Below are 20523 nucleotides of genomic sequence, written 5' to 3'. Positions count from 1 at the left end.
ATCTTTGAACATTGTAACTACTCAGTAGAAAACTAACGAGTTGTTGAATTAAGCTTGAAGTTTTACATATTTAGAGGTAAGATAAATGCTTCATTTTTTATGTTCAAACACTGTGTTTTTCTAAAACTCATAAATATCTGTGTTTAAAATTTTGGATTTACTCTTGACACCAACAGAGTTTTGTGTATGTCAGTTAATTTTTATTCCAATGATTTTATTTATTGGAAAGAGAGACAGAGAAAGAATGGGGTAAGGGGTGGGTAGGGGCAGAGAGAGAGGGAGAAGGACAAGCAGACTCCCACTGAGCAGGGAGCCCAGTGCAGGGCTTGAACCCAGAACCCTGAGATCATGACCTGAGCCGAAGGCAGATGCTTAACCGACTCACCCACGCAGGCACCCCTCTGTTAATATTTTTAATTGAAACTATTATTATCTATGCTTTGAGAGTATGGACATGGTAACTCTGTGACATTCTTGGTAATTCACTTTTTATTGTAAATTCCTTATAGACTACCACTTCATTTGCTATAACAAAGGAAGTAATATTTATTTGTTGAAGTTCTAGAATCACTAGAATGGTAAATGAGAAGCTGTTACAAAGAGACTCTTATTTGGGTCTTCATCTGCTGCATTTTTATGACAACATATAGATCCTAAGAAGGCTCAAAAATCTTAAAATTACCAGTGTCATAGTTCTTACTTTTGGCTAATGAGAAGAGCAGACACTGAAAAACCATGCTTTGGGGGTAAGGTGCCTGAGACCAGGCCTGAAAACAATGCATTGGCTCTTTCTCTGTCTTTTTCTTAACATGTGATCCTGTATGTATTTATTTTTCTGGCCAGGTTTAAGAGCAGGACTAGCTGCCTCCATCGCTGGGAGTTCTATAATCAACAAAATGTTACTAGCAAATATTGATCCTTTCGGTGCAACGCCATTTATCGACCCTGATCCAGATTCAGTGTAAGAAAATAGTTTTGTAAATATCTTGTTTTGGCTTTTCTTGTTTCTGCTTTATACTAATGGTAACAGTGTCAGTGCATTACAAGAAGTTTGGCTCCCCATACAAAAAGGGTCATCAGAAAATTCCAAAAGTTGATATAATGATGAGTACATCGATGCATTGGAAACACAGTGGTTTTCATGATCTGTTCCGGAGGTAGGTCCTGTCCAGCCCCTGGTCTCGGATAACAACACTATGGCAAAATGAGACACAGCTATATTCACTTTTCCCTAGAACAGCATATTCATCGGCACCTTCATAATGATATTTTTGCTATTCCTTTTTCCTCCTTTCTTCTTGGTCTTGCCAAATCACTCATCTTTCCCCAACCAGCTTGTATTTTTATTTACTTCAAGAAGCTTCTTGGTCCACATGGATCTCTTCCCTTCTTAAAACTACCATTTTTTTTGGAAGTTCGATATGAACTTTTACTTCTGTATTTAATTATACTTTTGTTATATCTCATTTCTCTAATGACAGTCTTCAAAAACAGTAAACATCTTTGTACTTTCCAAAGAAGCCTGAAGAGTGGACTGGACCTGGTCATTTTACCACTCAGTGAATATTTGTCCATTGATAAGAGTACAAGTGGAGAGAAATTTCCTTGCACCTGACTGCAAGGCCCTCCCATTTGTATGTTTGGTGAGGGGCTTACAAAGGAAGCAGAACAAAGGTTTTATTACAATTAATAGAAAAGCATTACCATGACTCTGTCTCTGCTTTGCCTTGCTTACTATCCCTTTATATATTATGTATGAAAAATGACATATATGTACTGGGCTTGTACACATGGCATACGAATAGGAAATAATTCCTGCTAAGTTTTAGTCTCATCTATAAGGCATGGAAGCTTAAATGCTTTTAAGTGCTATTTTGTGTGCAAATTGTAATTGTTGTAATGAATCTGAAGTTGACTTTTATGTACTTTTCCTTATTATCACAGAGATGGATATTCAGAAAAATGTGTCATGAACAATTACTTTGGGATTGGATTAGATGCAAAAATTTCATTAGAATTTAATAATAAGAGAGAGGAGCACCCTGAAAAATGCAGGTAATTTTGGTAATAGTAATAATGTTATTACATGGAGGTAATTCCACTTTAATTTCATTTATTAGCTATTTTGCTTGCTCTGCCTTTAAAGAGTAAATCAGTAATAGCCATTGAATTGTCTGCCAATATTTATTTCAGGAGCCGAACTAAAAACTTGATGTGGTATGGAGTCCTTGGAACCCGGGAGTTGTTACAGAGATCATACAAGAATTTAGAACAGAGGGTTCAGCTTGAGGTAGGTTCATCTTGAAGTAAGGATAGTTCAGATTATCTTACTTAGAAAAATAATGACATTTGAGGAGCTGATTTGGTCTCTGTGACTCTTCAAGTATTTAAACACCCATTGGAGGTGATTATCGACTTTATACTAAAGGAGGTGGAGACACTGGCTGTGGATGACATATGAGTTATCATTATCATTAGCTCCTGAAATGTGGATGGTTCTGTAGCATCGTGGTGCTCCCTGAGAAGGTGGAGCTAGGAGAGAACATTTAGAGGAGAGCATTTCTAACGAATTTTCACAGATTTTCTCATTTACGTTTACAAATTCGGACCCAATTCTATGATGCCTGACATTTCACAAATCCCTGAGAAAAATTCATAGCATATAGACTCTTTTGAGTCTGTGTATTTGTTCCAGTTCTTACAATAGTAAAATAAAAAGAGATTTTGAGCATTTAAATTTTTTAGTAGTTTTTACTAATGTAAGGAGGAAATTAAGGATGGCAAAGGTTTTTAAATCTCCTTCACTAATAGGAGAAACAAGATTGGGGGCATGGCTGTGAAAAGTCTAATTTCTGTGAATTTTATTTTCTTTCCCTCTTGGTCCCATATTCATAGTTGATCCTGATACACATGTCTTTCCTATCTTGTATCTTTTTATAACCAGATATCTTTAATTTAAGGAAAATCCTATGTACAGAAAAGTGTGCAAATCTTAAGTCCTCAGCTCATTAAATTAAACAGAGCGTTATTATTTTAGGTGTTACCTAGACTACAGAATTGCCTAGCTCATTCATTATCAACTAAACGTCCAAGTAAAGATAAACTCATTATGCCTTCCACTCTGGAGCACATGAACATGATCAGCTGGTTTGGTTTATCCTCGCTGAGAAATTAAGATGGATGTTACTGGCGTATCTTCCATTTCCTTTAAGTTAGTTATATGTTTTAAACTGCTTGTTCTAAAGCACACAAAGATACAGATTCAGAAAAAGTTTATTAATCTACTCAATATTTAATGTTTGCTCATTTTAATAAATACACAGTGAGCCTTAGCTGTGTGCCAGGAATGGCCCTAGGTGCTAGGACAGAGTATAGACCTTCGAATGTATTTTCATGGAAAAAAAGAGAAAATATAAAAAATGCACGAGGGAATATAACCAAGTGTAAAATATTCTGTTATCTAAAATGGTTGAAAATTGGATTTTCATTTGTTCTACAGTTTAGAGATCATTTCAATCAGGCATTAAAATGCAAGTTTTATAAAGTTATGTTAATTACTTTTTATTGTAAGAATTAATGAAACTGTAGCATCTGTTGTATGTATGACCTCTGCAAGCTCTCCTCTTTTAAAATGAAGGAGTAAACCTCCTACTCAGGAAGAATTTGCTTACCTGTCATGTATAATTACTCACCAGCCAGAGGACATTTTTTTCCCTATCTAATTGGTAATTTTTATTTTCATTGAAGTTGATTAATGAGAAGACACAGAGTATAAGATACTTCCCGACATTCATGGCTTTTCTTTTTTTTAAATTTTTAATATTTTATAAACATATAATATATTTTTATCCCCAGTGGTACAGGTCTGTGAATCACCAGGTTTACACACTTCACAGCACTCACCATAGCACATACCCTCCCCAATGTCCATAATCCCACCCCCTTCTCCCAACCCCCCTCCCCCCAGCAGTCCTCAGTTTGTTTTGTGAGATCTTAAGAGTCACTTATGGTTTGTCTCCCTCCCAAACCCATCTTGTTTCATTTATCCTTCTCCTCCCCCCTTAACCCCCTATGTTGCATCTCCACTTCCTTATATCAGGGAGATCATATGATAGTTGTCTTTCTCCACTTGTCTTACTTCGCTAAGCATGATACCCTCTAGTTTCATCCACGTTGTCGCAAATGGCAAGATTTCATTTCTTTTGATGGCTGCGTAGTATTCTATTTTGTATATATATATACCACATCTTCTTGATCCATTCATCTGTTGGTGGACATCTAGATTCTTTCTATAGTTTGTCTATTGTGGACATTGCTGCTGTAAACATTCAGGTGCACGTGCCCCTTTGGATCACTACATTTGTATCTTTAGGGTAAATACCCAGTAGTGCAATTGCTGGGTCATTCATGGTTTTTCTTTTCTTAGTTTTGGTTCTATCTGAGAAACCCAGCTTTGAGATTGGTCAGCCAACAGTTAGTTACAGAGCAGGAGTGCAGTTCCAGGAGTTGAGAGACCAGCTAGATGAGGTGGTTAGGACCCAGAAGCCCTCCCTGAACCTGCTTGCAAAAGGACTTGACATGAGCACAAAGGTGACCATGATGCAAGGGAGAATATTGTAAGTGATCTGAAAAAAACTCCAGAAAAGTACGGCCTGATTTTGACAGAAAGAAGAGGTAAAATGTTATCTTAAGTCGGTTTTCTGTAATGACTTCTGCCATAGGAATGTATATGCTTCAGATTTTTTAAATTAGAAAAACAAAAGAAAGGTAATGTGTAGGAATATATTTGCAGGAAAAGCAAACATTGCCAATACACTTCCCACTGTCATCCTTTGTCTTGGGTGTTCGAGTGGCTTCCCAGCTAGCAGTTTTGCTCTCTTTATCTAACCTCTAAGATTTTTACCTTACAGTGTGATGGGCAGTATATTCCTCTCCCCAGTCTGCAAGGAATAGCAGTGTTGAACATTCCCAGCTATGCAGGAGGCACTAACTTTTGGGGTGGAACTAAAGAGGATGATGTAAGTATTTTCTTTTACCTTCCAGATGCTAGAGACTGCCCACATTCCTTGGCCCATGGCCCCTTCCTCCATCTCCAAGGCCCACAAAGGAAGCCTGAATCTCCCACTGCATCATTCTGATATCCCCAACTGCCCTTCTCTTCCACTTTCAGTGTCTTTTGTGGTTACATTGGGCCCAGTATGTCATCTAGGATAATCTCTCCTTCTCAAGGTCCCTCCTGTAATGACCTCGGCAAAGTCTGTTTTGTCACGTAAAGTAACATTCATAACCTCAGCAGATTAGGACATGGACATTTGGGGAGTGGGAAGGGGGAATTGATATTATTCTGCTTACCAAAATACCTTCTGTACTTTTTAACTTTCTAAGTTTGTGTCTGTTACTATTATTTTTATCTTTAGAAATGTTAAGAGGGCTCATTGGGCCTTTGAAATTTAGTGCTGTGTTTTGACAGGAAAGTCGAAAAAAGGAAAAACACAACCTAGCAAATGTAATAAATGTTTTAAAAATAATAAAATGAAAGAGAAGGAACAATTGTTAAGATCTACATAACAATAAAAAAAAAGAATTATCACAGTCTTTGAAGAATCACATGTAAGGAAAGATAGCCCCATTTATTTCAGGCTTATAATGCAAGAGCTCCCACTGGCCCATTTTTTCAGAGTCCTTGAATGAGCAGACAGAGTTTAGAGTATAACATAAATTGGAATATATTTGCGATTTTCATTATGTGAATGTATTTCAATCTTACTGAACTATAAAACTTAGTTAGCAGCTAATTTTTTTCTCAGCCTGTAACTACTCTTAAATATTTTAAAGGGAAGAAATCAGTGAGATCGGGGCGCCTGGGTGGCTCAGTGGGTTAAGCCGCTGCCTTCGGCTCAGGTCATGGTCTCAGGGTCCTGGGATCGAGTCCTGCATCGGGCTCTCTGCTCAGCAGGGAGCCTGCTTCCTCCTCTCTCTCTCTCTGCCTGCCTCTCTGCCTACTTGTAATCTCTCTCCGTCAAATAAATAAATAAAATCTTAAAAAAAAAAAAAGAAAAGAAATCAGTGAGATAAAGATAAATAAAGCTAACAGCACCTACTAGGTAATCAGATAGTGTTCTCAGAACTTCACATTTATTACTATCAACCACAGTTTTAATCTAAATTTTACCAGTGAAGAAACTGACATTAAGTTCACACAGGAAGTAGCAGAGATGGGATTTTAAACCATGCACTCTGCTTACAGAAATGATAAGAAATCATCAATGTTTGCAAATTCATGTCCTGATATTTTCAATGAAAATTTTAATTGGAATATTACTTGATACTGAACAATTTTTTACTATTTTCCTAAATTTTTGTTTTAATATGTATATTACAGAGTTTACATTGCTGATATGCCACTTCATGTAAACCTTAACCTCATCAGGGGAAATGTAATGCAGTGTTTCCTTTCAGATATTTGCTGCACCATCATTTGATGACAAGATCCTGGAAGTCGTTGCAATATTTGATAGCATGCAAATGGCAGTTTCAAGGGTCATTAAACTGCAGCATCATCGAATAGCCCAGGTTTGTTTTCTCTGATCAAACCTAACTTTGCAGATTAGAGGACTGGGGAAGCTATTCCAAAGGACTCCTGCACTGTCTATTCATCTATAAAATGTTAACTTTCTTGTCATGTCAGTTGTTACTATGTCATGATAATTGGAAAAATATACATTCCATTCCACTGAAATGGACTAAACGTCAGGCTTGAATGCAGATTGTCAGTTTCTCAGGATGATTTTTTTTCTAAAATGGATCATTTTATTTCAGTGCCGAACGGTAAAAATCACTATATTTGGCGATGAGGGAGTCCCAGTGCAGGTGGATGGTGAAGCATGGGTTCAGCCTCCAGGAATTATCAAAATTGTGCACAAAAACAGAGCTCAGATGCTAACAAGGGACAGGGTATGTAAAAACATATACACATATTCTTCTAGATTTTTATCAAGCCTCTTAAAATTACTAAACTGTGGGGGCACCTGGGTGGCTTGGTCGGTTAAGTGTCTGACTCTTGATCTCAGCTCAAGTCTTGATCTCAGGGTTGTAAGTTTAAGCCTGCATTGGACTCCACACTGGGTATGGAGCTTACTAAAAAAAATTCAGTTGTTATGGAAAATAGAAACCAAGGAAAAATACTTAAATTGCCTCGCAAATCTAACGTTTAGGTCATTGTGGTTTTAAATATGAACAAGTATTTAGTTTTTTAACAATTTAATAGACTAGGGACACCTGGGTGGCTCAGACGGTTAAGTAACCAACTCTTAGTTTCTGCTCAAGTCATGATCTCAGGATTGTGAGATTGAGGCCCACATAGGGATCCACACTGAGCATGGAGCCTGCTTGGGATTCTCTCTCCTTTCCCCACTTTCCCCAACCTGGCTCATATGAGCACATGCGTGCACTCTCTCTCTCTTAAAAAAAAAAGTTAATAGTTTATATTTTTATTATTTTTTAGGTTTACAGAGAAATTGACCAGAAAATACAGAGAATTCTAATTCTATTCCCACATATCTCCTTACCTCACTAATATCCAATCCCTTATTATTAACATCTTATATTAGTATGGTATATTTATTATAGTTGATGAGCCAGTATTGATAATTATTGATTAATTAATGTCATAGGTTACTCTTCATGTTGTACATGTTATAGTTTTTAAGAAATATATAATCACTTATAGCCACCATGATAGTATGCTACAGGCTAGTTTCACTACCCTCAAAATTCCTTCTGTCCCACCTAGCCATCACTCCCTCTCTTACCTCAACACCTGTCTCCATACTTTTGCCTTTTCCAGTATATTTTTTTTTTAAGATTTTATTTATTTATTTGACAGACAGAGATCACAAGTAGGCAGAGAGGCAGGCAGATAGAGAGGAAGTGAAGCAGGCCCCCTGCTGAGCAGAGAGCCCGACGTGGGACTCATCCAAGGACCCTGAGATCATGACCCGAGCTGAAGGCAGCGGCTTAACCCACTGAGCCACCCAGGCGCCCCTCCAGTATATGTTTTAATTAAGATCAAAGACTGCCACTATCCATCTTGATCTTGTCTATTATGCCTTTAAAGTACAGATTGAAGCCTAAATTGAAGTTGTCTTTTAAAAAACTTTTCAGTGATACCCTCCTCATCACTGATTACATTACTTATTTGTTATGATAACACTGGAAAACTTTAAAAATAGCTTTCCTGTATCTTAAGATTTCTTTAATGAAGCTTCAGATTAGGGGAAAAATAAAAAAGCAGTCATTTCTTGTAACATTTAAATACACTCTTATGTATGGGTCTCGGAGTTCCAAACTAACAGTTCCTTGCAACATTGTTGTTAAATAGGCGTTTGAAAGCACGCTGAAATCTTGGGAGGATAAACAAAAGTGTGATTCCGGTAAACCAGTTCTTCGAACCCATTTGTACATCCAGCATGCTGTTGACTTGGCAACAGAAGAAGTGTCCCAGATGCAGCTCTGCTCCCAGGCCGCAGAGGAGCTCATTACTAGGTAGGGTGGTTCTGCTTGCTGCAGGCGAGAACAACTCTGGTCTTGACCAAGTTTGTTTTTTAGTTTTGATCAGTAATGTCCATCGTTGGGACTATCTAAAAGAGATACATTTACTCTCCTACCTCATTTGTTGCCTCATTTATGCCTCAATTAAACCCTCTCCAACACACACACACACACACACACACACTCCTGTGTTCTCTGCAGAACAGACTTTGGACTTCCTGAAACCTGGTGGAGAGCTTGGCTAACTTACCCTACCACACGGTGCTCTTTTCTGTTACTGTTTATTTTCCCAGTTTTACACGGTCTTTGTGCTCTATTACTTATGTATATTTTACCTTATAATTATTAATTAAATGCTTCTGGAATGTAGAAGGAAATATAAATATTAAGCCCTGCTCCCAAGGAAATTTAGGTGGGAAAAGTCTGAGAACCAGTTTCCAAAGACATATCTAGAGATTGGGAGACCGACCACATAGGAGTTCATTCTAGTAGACAGAAAGGGAAGAGATGAAAACACAAGTTCCAGGAGCGTGAAACAGATAAAAATCACGATGACCCAGGAGTCAACTTTGTTGGGGGAAGGGAGGCCAACCATGGACAAGTTTCTTATCCCTTCTTCACCTAAATCTTCTCTACCAAATGGAGATAGTAAGAGGTACTCTGTAGGTCATTGTGAAAGCTAAATGAGACCCACCACATAAAGAACTTAATAGCACATCACAACGGACATATATAGTGTTCTGTGAACGGTAGCTATTATAGTCTTTCCACTTTCATCTGGTCACTGATAAAGATGTTGAAAAAGAAAAGAAGGAAAACAAAGCTCTTTAAATATTTGTTGGAGGGCACCTGGGTGGCTGAGTTGGTTAAGGGACTGTCTTCGGCTCAGGTCATGATCCTGGAGTCCCAGGATCAAGTCCCTCATCGGGCTCCCTGCTGAGTGGGGAGTCTGCTTCTCCCTCTGTCCGTCCCCCCTTCATGCTCTCTCAAATAAATAAATAAAATCTTAAATAAATACATAAATATTTGTTGGAAACCTAAAATGTCCTAGATGTTAGAGATATGAGAGAAAAGATTTGAACTTCCCTACTGCTAGAGACCCCAACATTAAGAATTAGAATAAAGTATGATAACTCAAGATACTGAGTGGCTTAGAAGCAAGGTAAGAGAATATGAGTATTTAGTTAGTTAAATGCATAAAACTGCATTATTGTACATCTCAGCCTTTCATCACAGAGAGATCCGTTTTAGGGTAATATAAACAACTTCTGTGGACTCCCAATTTGCAGGGTTTTGGGGTTTTTTGTTTTGTTTTGTTTTGTTTTGTTTTGTTTTTTGCTTTTCCAGCTTTATTGAAGAATAATTGACAAAATCACATATATATGTATATAAGGTCTACAAATGATAATATGATATATGTATACATTATAAAACAATTACCATAATCAATCTAACTAATAACCTATGGAGAATAGCATGGAAGATTTTTCAAAAAATTAAAAATAGAACTACAGCATTTTCTTGAAATCAAAATATACTATCTGTATTATCTCCCTTGAAATCAAATATACTTCCTAAATTAACTTCCTGTCAACTAACCAAATAACTTTGTCAAGAAAAGGGAAGTGAAGGTTGGCCAGACCTGCTTTTGGTCAACCTAATTTGGTTCCCCATATGTGTTGTTGTTGTTATTTCTAATTTGCAAGAGATGAAAATCAGGCTTACTCATCTACTTTCAGAACTTACTCATTCAGTATTCAACAAATAATTTTGAATCTCTTCTGCATGCCAACCACCATATTCAGCAGTGGGGGGGCACCAAAATGGCTGGGTTGTAGTCCTCTTCTTAATTTGTGGACAGGATGGTAAGAGAGAAAGTGTGGCTAGAGTGCCATCACAGGGCTCAGTAGGGCGCTGTGGATACACACAGGAGGCCAAGAATGCAAAGGAGGGCTGCCTGAAAAAAGTGATCTTAGCCAAGCCCTGATGGGAGAGTAAGAGAAGGAACATTCTCAACATGGGAACAAGCTTGGGCAGAGGTCCAGAGGAGTGTGAATGGAGTACTTTTAGGAAATCTCAGGGAACTGGGGATGGCATGGTATATGTGAGAGAGGAGGAAATGTGGTTGGAGAAGGGAGGAGGGGCCAGGTCTTATCCAGATGCTTCTGGAAGCAATGTGTAGCATTGTTTGCAAGATAACAAAGCAAGGGCAGGGTAAATGCTCTTAGGATGGTCCTGATAGGAAATGATGGACTGAGGTAGTAGAGATGGAAAGAAGAGAGACTTAAGATTAATTATGATCTAAAATTGTTGAATGGCCTGAATTAGGAGACAGGATGACCCTCAGGTTCTAGTGAATGGATGGATGGACTGTGGAACCTTTGATGGAACCATAGGATTCAGGAGGGAAAGTAGAGTTGAGAGGAAAAATGAAAGGGTCCATGTTGAACTTCCAGAATTTAGCCTACATTAGAAATATTTAGGAGGAGGGGCACCTGGGTGGCTCAGTCAATTAAGCATCTGACTCTTGGTTTCTGTTCACGTTATGACATCAGGGTTATGAAAAAGAGGCTCACATTAGGCTCCGCACTCAGCAGGAGTCTACCTCTGCACCATCCCCTCCCCTGACTCATGAACACATGTTCTCTCTTTCTCTCAAATAAATGAATAAATCTTAAACAAAAAAAGAGAGAGAGACCTGGGAGGAAATTTTAGTGGGCAATTGGAAATGTTGTTCTGAAATTGATTTATTTCTTTTCCTTTTTTTGAAAATTAGAATAACATTTACCCACCTGCATTCTTCTGATAAGTAACACATTCTTTATGATTTCTCAAGGTTATCAGTAGAAATATTTGAGATGACATTTGCAAATGTCTTTGTGGCTTGGATACCATTTGTATGATCTTGAGGAATTAAGCACTCTCGTACTTTCCTGTTGACTCAACAATACAGGCCTAGTCTCTTTTCTTGTTTTACTCTTTCTAGTGCAAAGATCATTCTCCTTATAGATGTTAGAAGCAAAAAGGATTTGCATAGATTTGCCTTCTTGCTCATCCTCCAACTTTCCATCATTTTCCAGCAATCGGTGGAACTTGTCCTCCTTTTTTCTTCTTTGGCCTTAGTGTCCTCCAGGATCCTGTCTGTTCGGTACAACAGACTTTGGAACTGTGATAGACATAGATTCAAATCCTGGCTCTATGACTTCTTAGCTTTGCATATTTACCGAATCCCTCAAGATCTTCATCTATAAAGTGGAGAAAATTAATCACAGCTACCTTTTAAGTTGTGAATATTAAATTAGATAATGTATGTAAAGCACCTAGCGTACAGATGATAACTATGGCCATGTTCTTCCCCTACTTTGTTTTATTTGTTCCTGGTTGAAGTTGCAATGAATAAAAGATGAAAAAAAAAAAAAAAAGATGAAGTTTCTGCTCTGCCCCATCTCACTTGCCAGTGATGCTTTAAAATGAAGTGTTGCTGTGTTTTTTTCTTCCAAAATGTACCTTAGTGTGTTTCTCTGTGATTCTAAGCTTAACTTTTCCTATAAAGATTTTGGGTTTTACATTCTTTGTTACAGCAGGGTCTGAATTTTATAAACCTGTGCTTTGTTATTCATAATTGAGCTGAACCCATTTTAAAATATTCCCTATTTTTTTTTTAAACGACTTGTCTCATTCTCCCATTTCTACACTTGCGGAAAATCAGCAATGCTCAAATTTTTTTTTTGTTCACCTGCCTCATTTTTGCTTTCAGGATCTGTGACGCAGCCACAATCCATTGTCTCTTGGAACAAGAGCTGGCCCATGCTGTGAATGCATGCTCCCACGCCCTAAATAAAGCCAACCCACGCTTCCCAGAGGTGAGGCGCTCGTGGTAAATTCTCATTCCACAGATTGTTATGTATTACATGTATATTTCGATGCGATAACATGGGCCATGCCCTTTGAAACAGCTCTGGACAGTCTATAGGAGTGTCTGCCAGAAGCTTGTGAAAACTTTGGTGGCCATGTTTTTATTTTTCTTTTCCTGCCATTTTCCCATTCCATTCCTTTAAAGTCTCTTCCTTGTTTCCACATTTCTCTTTCAATCACTCGACGCCTTGCCATCTTCCTTACACTCCTTCTCCTTCGAGCTGCCGCCATCCCTCCTTGTTCTTTCTGTCACCTTCTCCCCTGCACCTTGATGTAGGGCAAACCATATACCACGTGTTTTATTAGAGGTGCTCATTCATTGTCGAGGCTGTGTACAGAAGTTATTCCCACTTCATTTTGTTCTATGAAACTGGTAAAGTAGGTAAACTTCTTAATGGAGATGCTGCAATTTTGTAACTTCTATAATTTTTTTAAGGTGGGTGTTAAAAATAAAAGAGGAAAGAATACAATTCTTTTGAAGTGTGATACATGGTACAAGGCTGTGGCTTAGAGAAACCTGGTGATAACGTTATACACCCAGTGCTCTATGCAATCCGTGCCCTCCTTAATACCCACCACCTGGCTCCCCCAGCCTCCCACCCCTCACCCTTTCAAAACCCTCAGATTGTTTTTCAGGGTCCATAGTCTCTCATGGTTCACCTCCCCTTCCATTTGTGGGATTCCTCAAGAAATTAAAAATAGAGCTTCCCTATGACCCTGCAATTGTACTCCTGGGTAGTTACCCAAAAGATACAGATGTAGTGAAAAGAAGGGCCATCTGTACCCCAATGTTCATAGCAGCAATGGCCACGGTCGCCAAACTGTGGAAAGAACCAAGAAGCCCTTCAACGGACGTTTGGATAAGGAAGATGTGGTCCATATACACTATGGAATATTGTGCCTCCATCAGAAAGGATGAATACCCAACTTTTGTAGCAACATGGACGGAACTGGAAGAGATTATGCTGAGTGAAATAAGTCAAGCAGAGAGAGTCAAGTATCATATGGTTTCACTTATTCTTTTAATTATTCAATGGAAGTTACCTAAATTAATTCATAAGTGCTAGTCCTCAAGGTGAAAGTCTAAAAAACACGCCGGCCGGAACTTCTGAGAATGAAAGTCAGTGGAAAGAACTGAGTGTGATCTGAAAATACTCCATTATCTGATATGGCATCATTTTCTTTGACTGAACAGTTTTGTGGGGACATGTGTATGTGGTTGCGAGTATCCACACGTTTGTGTGTGGGAGATAGGGGCCTATCAGAGCACTACTTTGGTTCTGAGATGTAAGGATTCGAAGAAATAACCCTGTGAACAAATACGAGTGTGAAATCATTCAGTTATAATAGTATTGGAGTTGAGTTGTAAAAATACATGTGATGTGAATTTATGGGAAGAATGAAATGTTAAGTATTTGCTGATGATTGAATCCCAACCTAATCCAGAACTACTTGTCTTTGATGTGTTGTTTTTTTTTCTAGAGTCTTACGAGAGACACTGCCACGGAAATAGCCATCAATGTGAAGGCACTTTATAATGAAACAGAATCTTTGCTAGTGGGCAGGGTCCCTTTGGTAAGGAAGAGATGACTGGTAACACAATGGTGACCCGTGTGTGGGCCTTGGCTTTGTTCATACATTCATTCCTCGGATTCTAATTTAGAGCAGCCTCCTGGCTTCCATCCTTGGGGCTTCCCTTTTACCTGGCTTTTGCCTTCCAGAAAATGCCTGGCTACCCCAGGGAGTTATGATTTGGGCTAACGGGGGTAGAAGTCTCCTCTCACAGATGCCACCAGGTTGTCATGCAGTCCTGTTCTCCCCAGTCAGCTTTGAGAGACTTGAACTTTCTGCAGTGTAGCAGGCATTCCTTTGGAGCTCATTACTTCCTGGTGGCAGAGAAGTAGAGGAAATCATCGGCTTTGTTCCCAAAATTAACATTTGAAATATGATTGATGCAGTGCTTAGCTTTACTGAAAGGGCAACACTGGATGTTTCAAGAACTAAATTCTCAAGAGCTAGCCTTATCTCTAGATTAACTCAGATCGGTGCTGGAAATGAAGCTTTGGGCAGGTCTGAATCTGACCACGTTCCGTGGACCTCAAGTGCTAGAAGTCCACAGATGTCCAGTTTGCTTTGCCCAGAGTCTGCCTTGTCAGCCTTTTATTCTCTCACTGGTTTCAAAAGTTCTAGAATATGGGGTCCTCTCGCCACCTAGCGTTCAACTGTGGGTTTTTCACATGCGCTGCTGTCACTGTTTAGAAAGCCTGATGATTTATGATGCATTTAGCTATTTTCCTCTTCCTTGTCACGATTCTGATGAACTAGTCCGTGATGATCTTACAACTTTCCTCTTGACTGTAGTTTTCTCTCTGGCTTTGGAAAATAGACGCCTAAATTAAAGTGGTAGTAAAAGTCATAGTATCTGGCATAGTGGGAAAATGGGAGGTGTGTCACAGTCTAGTGAACGAAGTAACTGTGCTGGGAGTTTCTGTTCGATTGGAGTCCAGAAGGGCACCATCCTTGGAGCATCTTTCATCATCTGAAAAGAGAAGCTTCAGGGATGAATGACATCCCTGGCTCTTACCATCTCCAGAGGAAGCTGAAGAACAACTTCCTCAGGGCAGGACGTGGCTGCCTCTGCTATGGCCAGAAAGAAAACTTTCAGGAAGACACATTGGTTATATTTTTGATAAAACCAGTGGAATATTTTGCCAATTCTTGGCACTTCTGTTATCAACCAGAATCTTCTTGTTGCTCTTCTAAAATTGGTCCAGTGAAATCCAGTGAGCTGTGACTTTGATCCCCCTTTTAAGGTGAAGGACATGTATATTTTGTCTTATTTGAAATATAAAAGATATGTTTTACATATCTGACAACAACTAGAAACATAACTTGTTCTATATTTTAGTTCTCTCCACTGAAAGCACCTACTGAGTGTTAGTTGATTAATATTTACCAATTATAGAAGGACCACGCGCACACTCTTAGTCATTTTGATCTACTTCTGTCATTGTCAAATATGAGTGTTTAGTTTAAAATGTATACGAGTGAATTTTTTCAAAACCTTTGACCATATTGACATCATAACACAGTGTCAATCATATCTGAGATCAACTAAGCTTTACACTTTATTTTGCTTCTAGAATGAGTATGCAATACCATGTTATCAATTTTATAAGATATATATTCTTAGACTCAAAGGAAAGTGGTAAATTTTACATGACAAGCTGGAGAATCTCCATATTTTTCTTAACTACTAGAAATGGTAAATACCTTGAATAACTGAGAAGAAAAAAAGAATGACCATAATAAATAACAGTGAACGTTCATTTTAAAGTTCTATGAACCTATATGTAGATGTTCGACAATCTTAAAGTAAATTTTGAAAGGATTGGTTTGCTGGAATAGACCATAGAAATAATCTAGTCACTCTACTGTTTGTTAAGGAAGAAACTAAGACTCCTACCATTGGTCAGCCTTCCCTTGGTTGTTGGCTTAGGACCAGAAGGCAGTCACCTCCCTTCCTGTTCTACACATAACAGTGTTTATTTCACCTTTACTATTGAATTTCTAAGTGCTTTTTAATAGCTGCATCAAATAAGTGGATAGTTCTTATAAATGACCGGTTAAATTCCCCTTAAAGTTTCCAAACCCTCTCTCAGATTGCAAACCATTGGGCATTTTGCTCTTGCCCTGATTTTTACAACAGCTTTTTTTGTATGTTTGAGATTTGTGGGTTTTTTTTCCCCCTTAAACTTATTATTTTAATTCTCTGGGAGATTTCTGTGCCAAGCATTTCTTATGATGTGACATGTTTTTGACCGTTTTTTAAAAATAGTATTATTTGCTTACATAGCGACCTATGGAAATTGGAAGGATTTTTGCCACAAAGAAGTAGAATAGTGAGACAAGCAGGCAGAGTGGGTGGATGGATGCATGGATTGGAAGGGAGGGAGAGAGGAAAGAATTTACAAAAAAGAAAGAAAGAAAACCACCAAAAGCAATACTTTTTTTCTGTGACATTATTGAAGTCACACTACCTACTTGTATTATCTTTGAAAAGTATGGATAAATCTGTCCAGATTTTTAAAAAGTGAGCTCAATATAAAATAATCTGTTCTTTCTTTCCCATATTCCTTTTTTCTTTTTTTTAAAAGATTTTATATATTTATTTGACAGAGAGAGAGCGCGCACAAGTAGGCAGAGCAGCAGACAGAGGGAGAGGGAGAAACAGACTCCCCCCTGAGCAGGGAGCCCTATGCGGGGCTAGATCGCAGAACCCTGGGATCATGACCTAAGCTGAAGGCAGTTGCTTAACCTACTGAGCCACCCAGGCACCCCTCTATATTCCTTTATCTTACTAACAATAACCTAGACTAGCCTCATAAGAGATGAGGATGTTCGTTGTCAAAGTAAAACGAATTTCTTCTGTTTGAGATTGGTCACTGAGCCTTGTTTTATTTTGTTTTTTGAAATCTGCTGGTAAACAGCAGTTAGAATCCCCACATGAGGAGCGCGTTTCTAATGCCTTACATTCCGTGGAGGTGGAGCTGCAGAAGTTAACGGAGATTCCGTGGCTTTACTATATCTTACACCCAAACGAAGACGCGGTATGTAAAATGTGTCCCACTTCTCTATAAATGCAGACTTTGTGACAATAGAATTTGAAAAAGAGATATTCAAGGGAGAATAAATTTCGAGCACCACTTTCAAATGTGCTGCTCTTGAACAGGCGAGCAAAGGCTTTTCCGTGAACAAAAGTGTCTCACAGGCTTCAGTCCATTTTCAGGAGTATGTAGCATCATGGTCTCTAATTTTTAACAAGTCACCACTCCAACAGTGTGTTGTGTTCATAACCTATTCCTGTGCTGGCTTTAAGATCAGAGTGAGGTTTCCTTCTCTTCACGTCCTGAGCAAATCCCTTTCTTGCCCCACTCGAACAGGAGCCCCCCATGGATTGCACCAAGAGAAACAGCAGAAGCACAGTCTTTCGGATCGTGCCAAAGTTTAAAAAGGAAAAGGTTCAGAAGCAGAAGACAAGTTCACAGCCTGGTAGGTGATCCGCACTGGAAGGGAAAGTAGAACCCTGTGCAAAAGATAACTTATTAAAGCCATGACACCGAGGCGATAAAAACGTTCTGGAATTATTTGTGGCAACCCCTGCACGTTATGGAGGTACTAAATGCACTGGATTGTACACCATAGGATGGTTAGAATGGTGAATTTTATTTTATGTTCATTTTACCACAATAAAGCAAATCCTGTCCCACCTAAAGTAATCCACCCAAACGGTAGGGGTCTATAGTAATGAAGTACACAAGAAAACAAGGTGGGCGCTGGTTTGCTTCTATCCGTTTAGTGGACATCCATGCATCTGTTGAGACGGTCCTTTGTCTCTCGTAACATCGGTGTATAATTTCTTTTTCTCCTTCAGAGTTTGAAGTCTACATCCCTTTGATAAAAGGAATGTAGAAACTTTCAGTTACTCCTTTAACTTGCTAAATAGACTTTTCTACCTAAAGTTACACATTGCCTTTCTCCTGTTCCAAGGACTTACTGCACCTTTTCCACCCCTAAGTCATCACAGTCTACAGTGACACTTGCATTCTCAAGCAAAGATTAAACTGCTTTTGGTGTTTTTTGTCTGGTTCCCTTTCCCCCTTGTCCTAGAAATTACTTTTAATGCGACAGTGTTGCCGAGGCCCCTGCAAGTTCTGTGTACATGGCGACAGGTGCCTTTCACAATCCAGTCACTTTATTATCCTTCCAAGTGAGCTAGCTCCTTTGAAAAAGTGACCTAATTTTTGACAATTGTAGAGCAGCTGTTGAAGGGCATTTTAAAATCAAATATGGCATTTTATTTTATTTTATTTTTTAAAGATTTTACTTATTTATTTGTCAGAGAGAGAGAGAGAGAGAGCACAAGCAGGGGGAGTGGCAGGCAGAGGGAGTAGTAGGCTCCCTGCTGAGCAAGGAGCCCAGTGTGGGACTGAATCCCAGGACCCTGAGATCATGACCTGAGCTGAAGGCAGAGGCTTAACCGACTAAGCCACCCAGGCATCCCCAAATACAGCATTATACAACCAAATAAATTTGAATTAAGCTAATCAATGTTGAATAAAATGTATAAAACAATGATACATATTGAAAAATAACAATGCAACTCCTCTTAGCAGTATTGACAGTTTCCAGAGGACCTTAAAGTGAGCTAACAACACATTTAGTGCTATCCTTGTTAATAATTAAAATCAATGAAGTCATTACTTGAATTCAGCCGCACCTGGAGTAAAATTCAGAAGCCCATGTCAGATTTTCAATTTTCATTAGCACTTGTAGCTAATTCAATTATAACTGATTTCATATGCGGTCTTAAGGAAATCATCAGAGTGTATTTGGATCGCGGACTGTTGATCCTAATCATGAGACGTACATATTTTATTTGGGTTGTGTGGTGTGGGTGGCTTGGAGAGGAAATTGAGCTGAAGGTAAAGGCACCCATGCACATCAGTGAATGTCTCTGCATAGTCGGATCTCTGTGTGGATGGAGAGTCTGTAACCTGCATGGGGGAAAAAGTGAAATTGGGGTTTCGTGGAAATGACACCTTTAACCTTTCCCTCTGCTGGCACTGCCGCTGTACTCTGTTTTGCATCTTCTTTGGCCAACCTTTGCTTTGTAATGCATTGAGCATGTAGAAATTATGGGGGTTTTGCTCTTAACTTTGGTAGTTCAAAAATGGGGCACAGAGGAAGTTGCTGCTTGGCTGGAGCTGCTCAGTTTGGGAGAGTACAGAGAAATCTTCATCCGTCATGACATCAGAGGGGCTGAACTTTTGCATCTGGAAAGGCGAGATCTTAAGGTATTTCCTTTGTGCTACTCTTCTGCTTTTGAAAATTTCCCTGCAAAACAGAATGCTCTCTCCTGCTCCTCTTTTGTTATATGCTTATAGCTTGGCTTATGTCCTGTGTCCTGCAAACGGGCAGTAATCTAATATGCATTGTCCTGTGGTCGGCGTTCTTTGTGTGCTTTTTAAACAAGAATGTCAGCAGTGTTGCCCGATCAAGTATCATTCTCTGATTATTACAGCTAAAGCTTAGCATGAAGTTAATCATTTTTTTCTCTGCATCCATTGTATGGCTATCCCTGTGCTAATATTTCCAAATAACCCATGTTTCCATCAGCTCATTTTATTGGATCAGCATGAAAGGTGATCACTGTTGCTGAAAATGACCAAAAAAACTAATAAAAGGTTAACCACTAAAAATCAATTCAAAATACCAGTAACAAAGTTTTCCTAATATGTGGAACTGGGTAAGAAACTCACAGCGGTGGCAATTGAGAGTCCTGTGATTTTGTTGTGTTTCTGACTGCCCTTTCAGAGCTCCCGTGAAAAACGAGACCATAAGTTCAAATACATTCCCTGGGAGCTACTGTTATGATTGAATTATTCTCAAAAAGAAATGTATTATTTTCTTTAGTAAATGAAGTAAAAAATCACGCTTCACTTTTGCTAGAAGGTGGCAGAGAGCCTATTTGTCATTTACTGCAGAGAAAGAAAATAATTAATTCACAGTCTGCAGCAGTTCCCTTTTATTTTCTTGGGTGGACACACAACATGGCCAAAGTAGACTATTCTATCCCAAGGTTCCGAGTAGAATTTTCTTATGTTGAATTTTCTTACCAAACAGTGCCATTTTTAAAATTCCAAGGTAATTTTAAATAAGTAAATAAGTAATAAGCAAGTTACAAAGTCTTTAATCTATGTTGGAGTGATCCCTTTCCTGTAGGCCAAGTTCTGAACTGCACAGGATTAGGATACAGTGATTTCCTAACAAATTCATGAACTGTTGGTGCCTTTATCTACAAATATGCTAGCAGAGATCTTGGAGCAATTAATGGGTAATATATAGGATTTTATAAAGCAGAGTCATACAGTCTTAGCACATTAAAAGCGGACACCACATCTACCTAAACATTTTTAACCAGAATAATAAAATAATAGATTAATTAATTACCCCAGTTGAGAGTCCCAAATCTGGGAAATAGAAAAATATACAGGG

General features: G+C 38.7%; 1 protein-coding gene across 3 annotated transcripts in view; it reads left to right on the top strand.

The window, feature by feature from the left end:
- Window positions 1–20523, top strand: part of DGKH (diacylglycerol kinase eta) — a 177939-nt gene that overhangs the window by 152199 nt on the left and 5217 nt on the right. For 2 of the 3 annotated variants that reach the window (XM_059377511.1, XM_059377510.1), the window contains exons 19-30: window positions 844–961; window positions 1945–2055; window positions 2194–2290; window positions 4911–5018; window positions 6460–6573; window positions 6820–6954; window positions 8381–8544; window positions 12308–12413; window positions 13948–14040; window positions 16956–17075; window positions 17409–17517; window positions 19192–19322. In XM_059377511.1, coding sequence (XP_059233494.1) covers window positions 844–961; window positions 1945–2055; window positions 2194–2290; window positions 4911–5018; window positions 6460–6573; window positions 6820–6954; window positions 8381–8544; window positions 12308–12413; window positions 13948–14040; window positions 16956–17075; window positions 17409–17517; window positions 19192–19322 — 1406 coding nt within the window. The remainder of the gene's footprint in view (window positions 1–843; window positions 962–1944; window positions 2056–2193; window positions 2291–4910; window positions 5019–6459; window positions 6574–6819; window positions 6955–8380; window positions 8545–12307; window positions 12414–13947; window positions 14041–16955; window positions 17076–17408; window positions 17518–19191; window positions 19323–20523) is intronic. The other variant, XM_059377512.1, reaches the window with a different exon arrangement.

Source organism: Mustela nigripes, chromosome 15, assembly GCF_022355385.1.
Source record: "Mustela nigripes isolate SB6536 chromosome 15, MUSNIG.SB6536, whole genome shotgun sequence".
NCBI lineage: Eukaryota > Metazoa > Chordata > Mammalia > Carnivora > Mustelidae > Mustela > Mustela nigripes.
The sequence above is the reverse complement of the archived record's forward strand: the minus strand, read 5'-3'. Positions and strand labels throughout refer to the sequence as shown.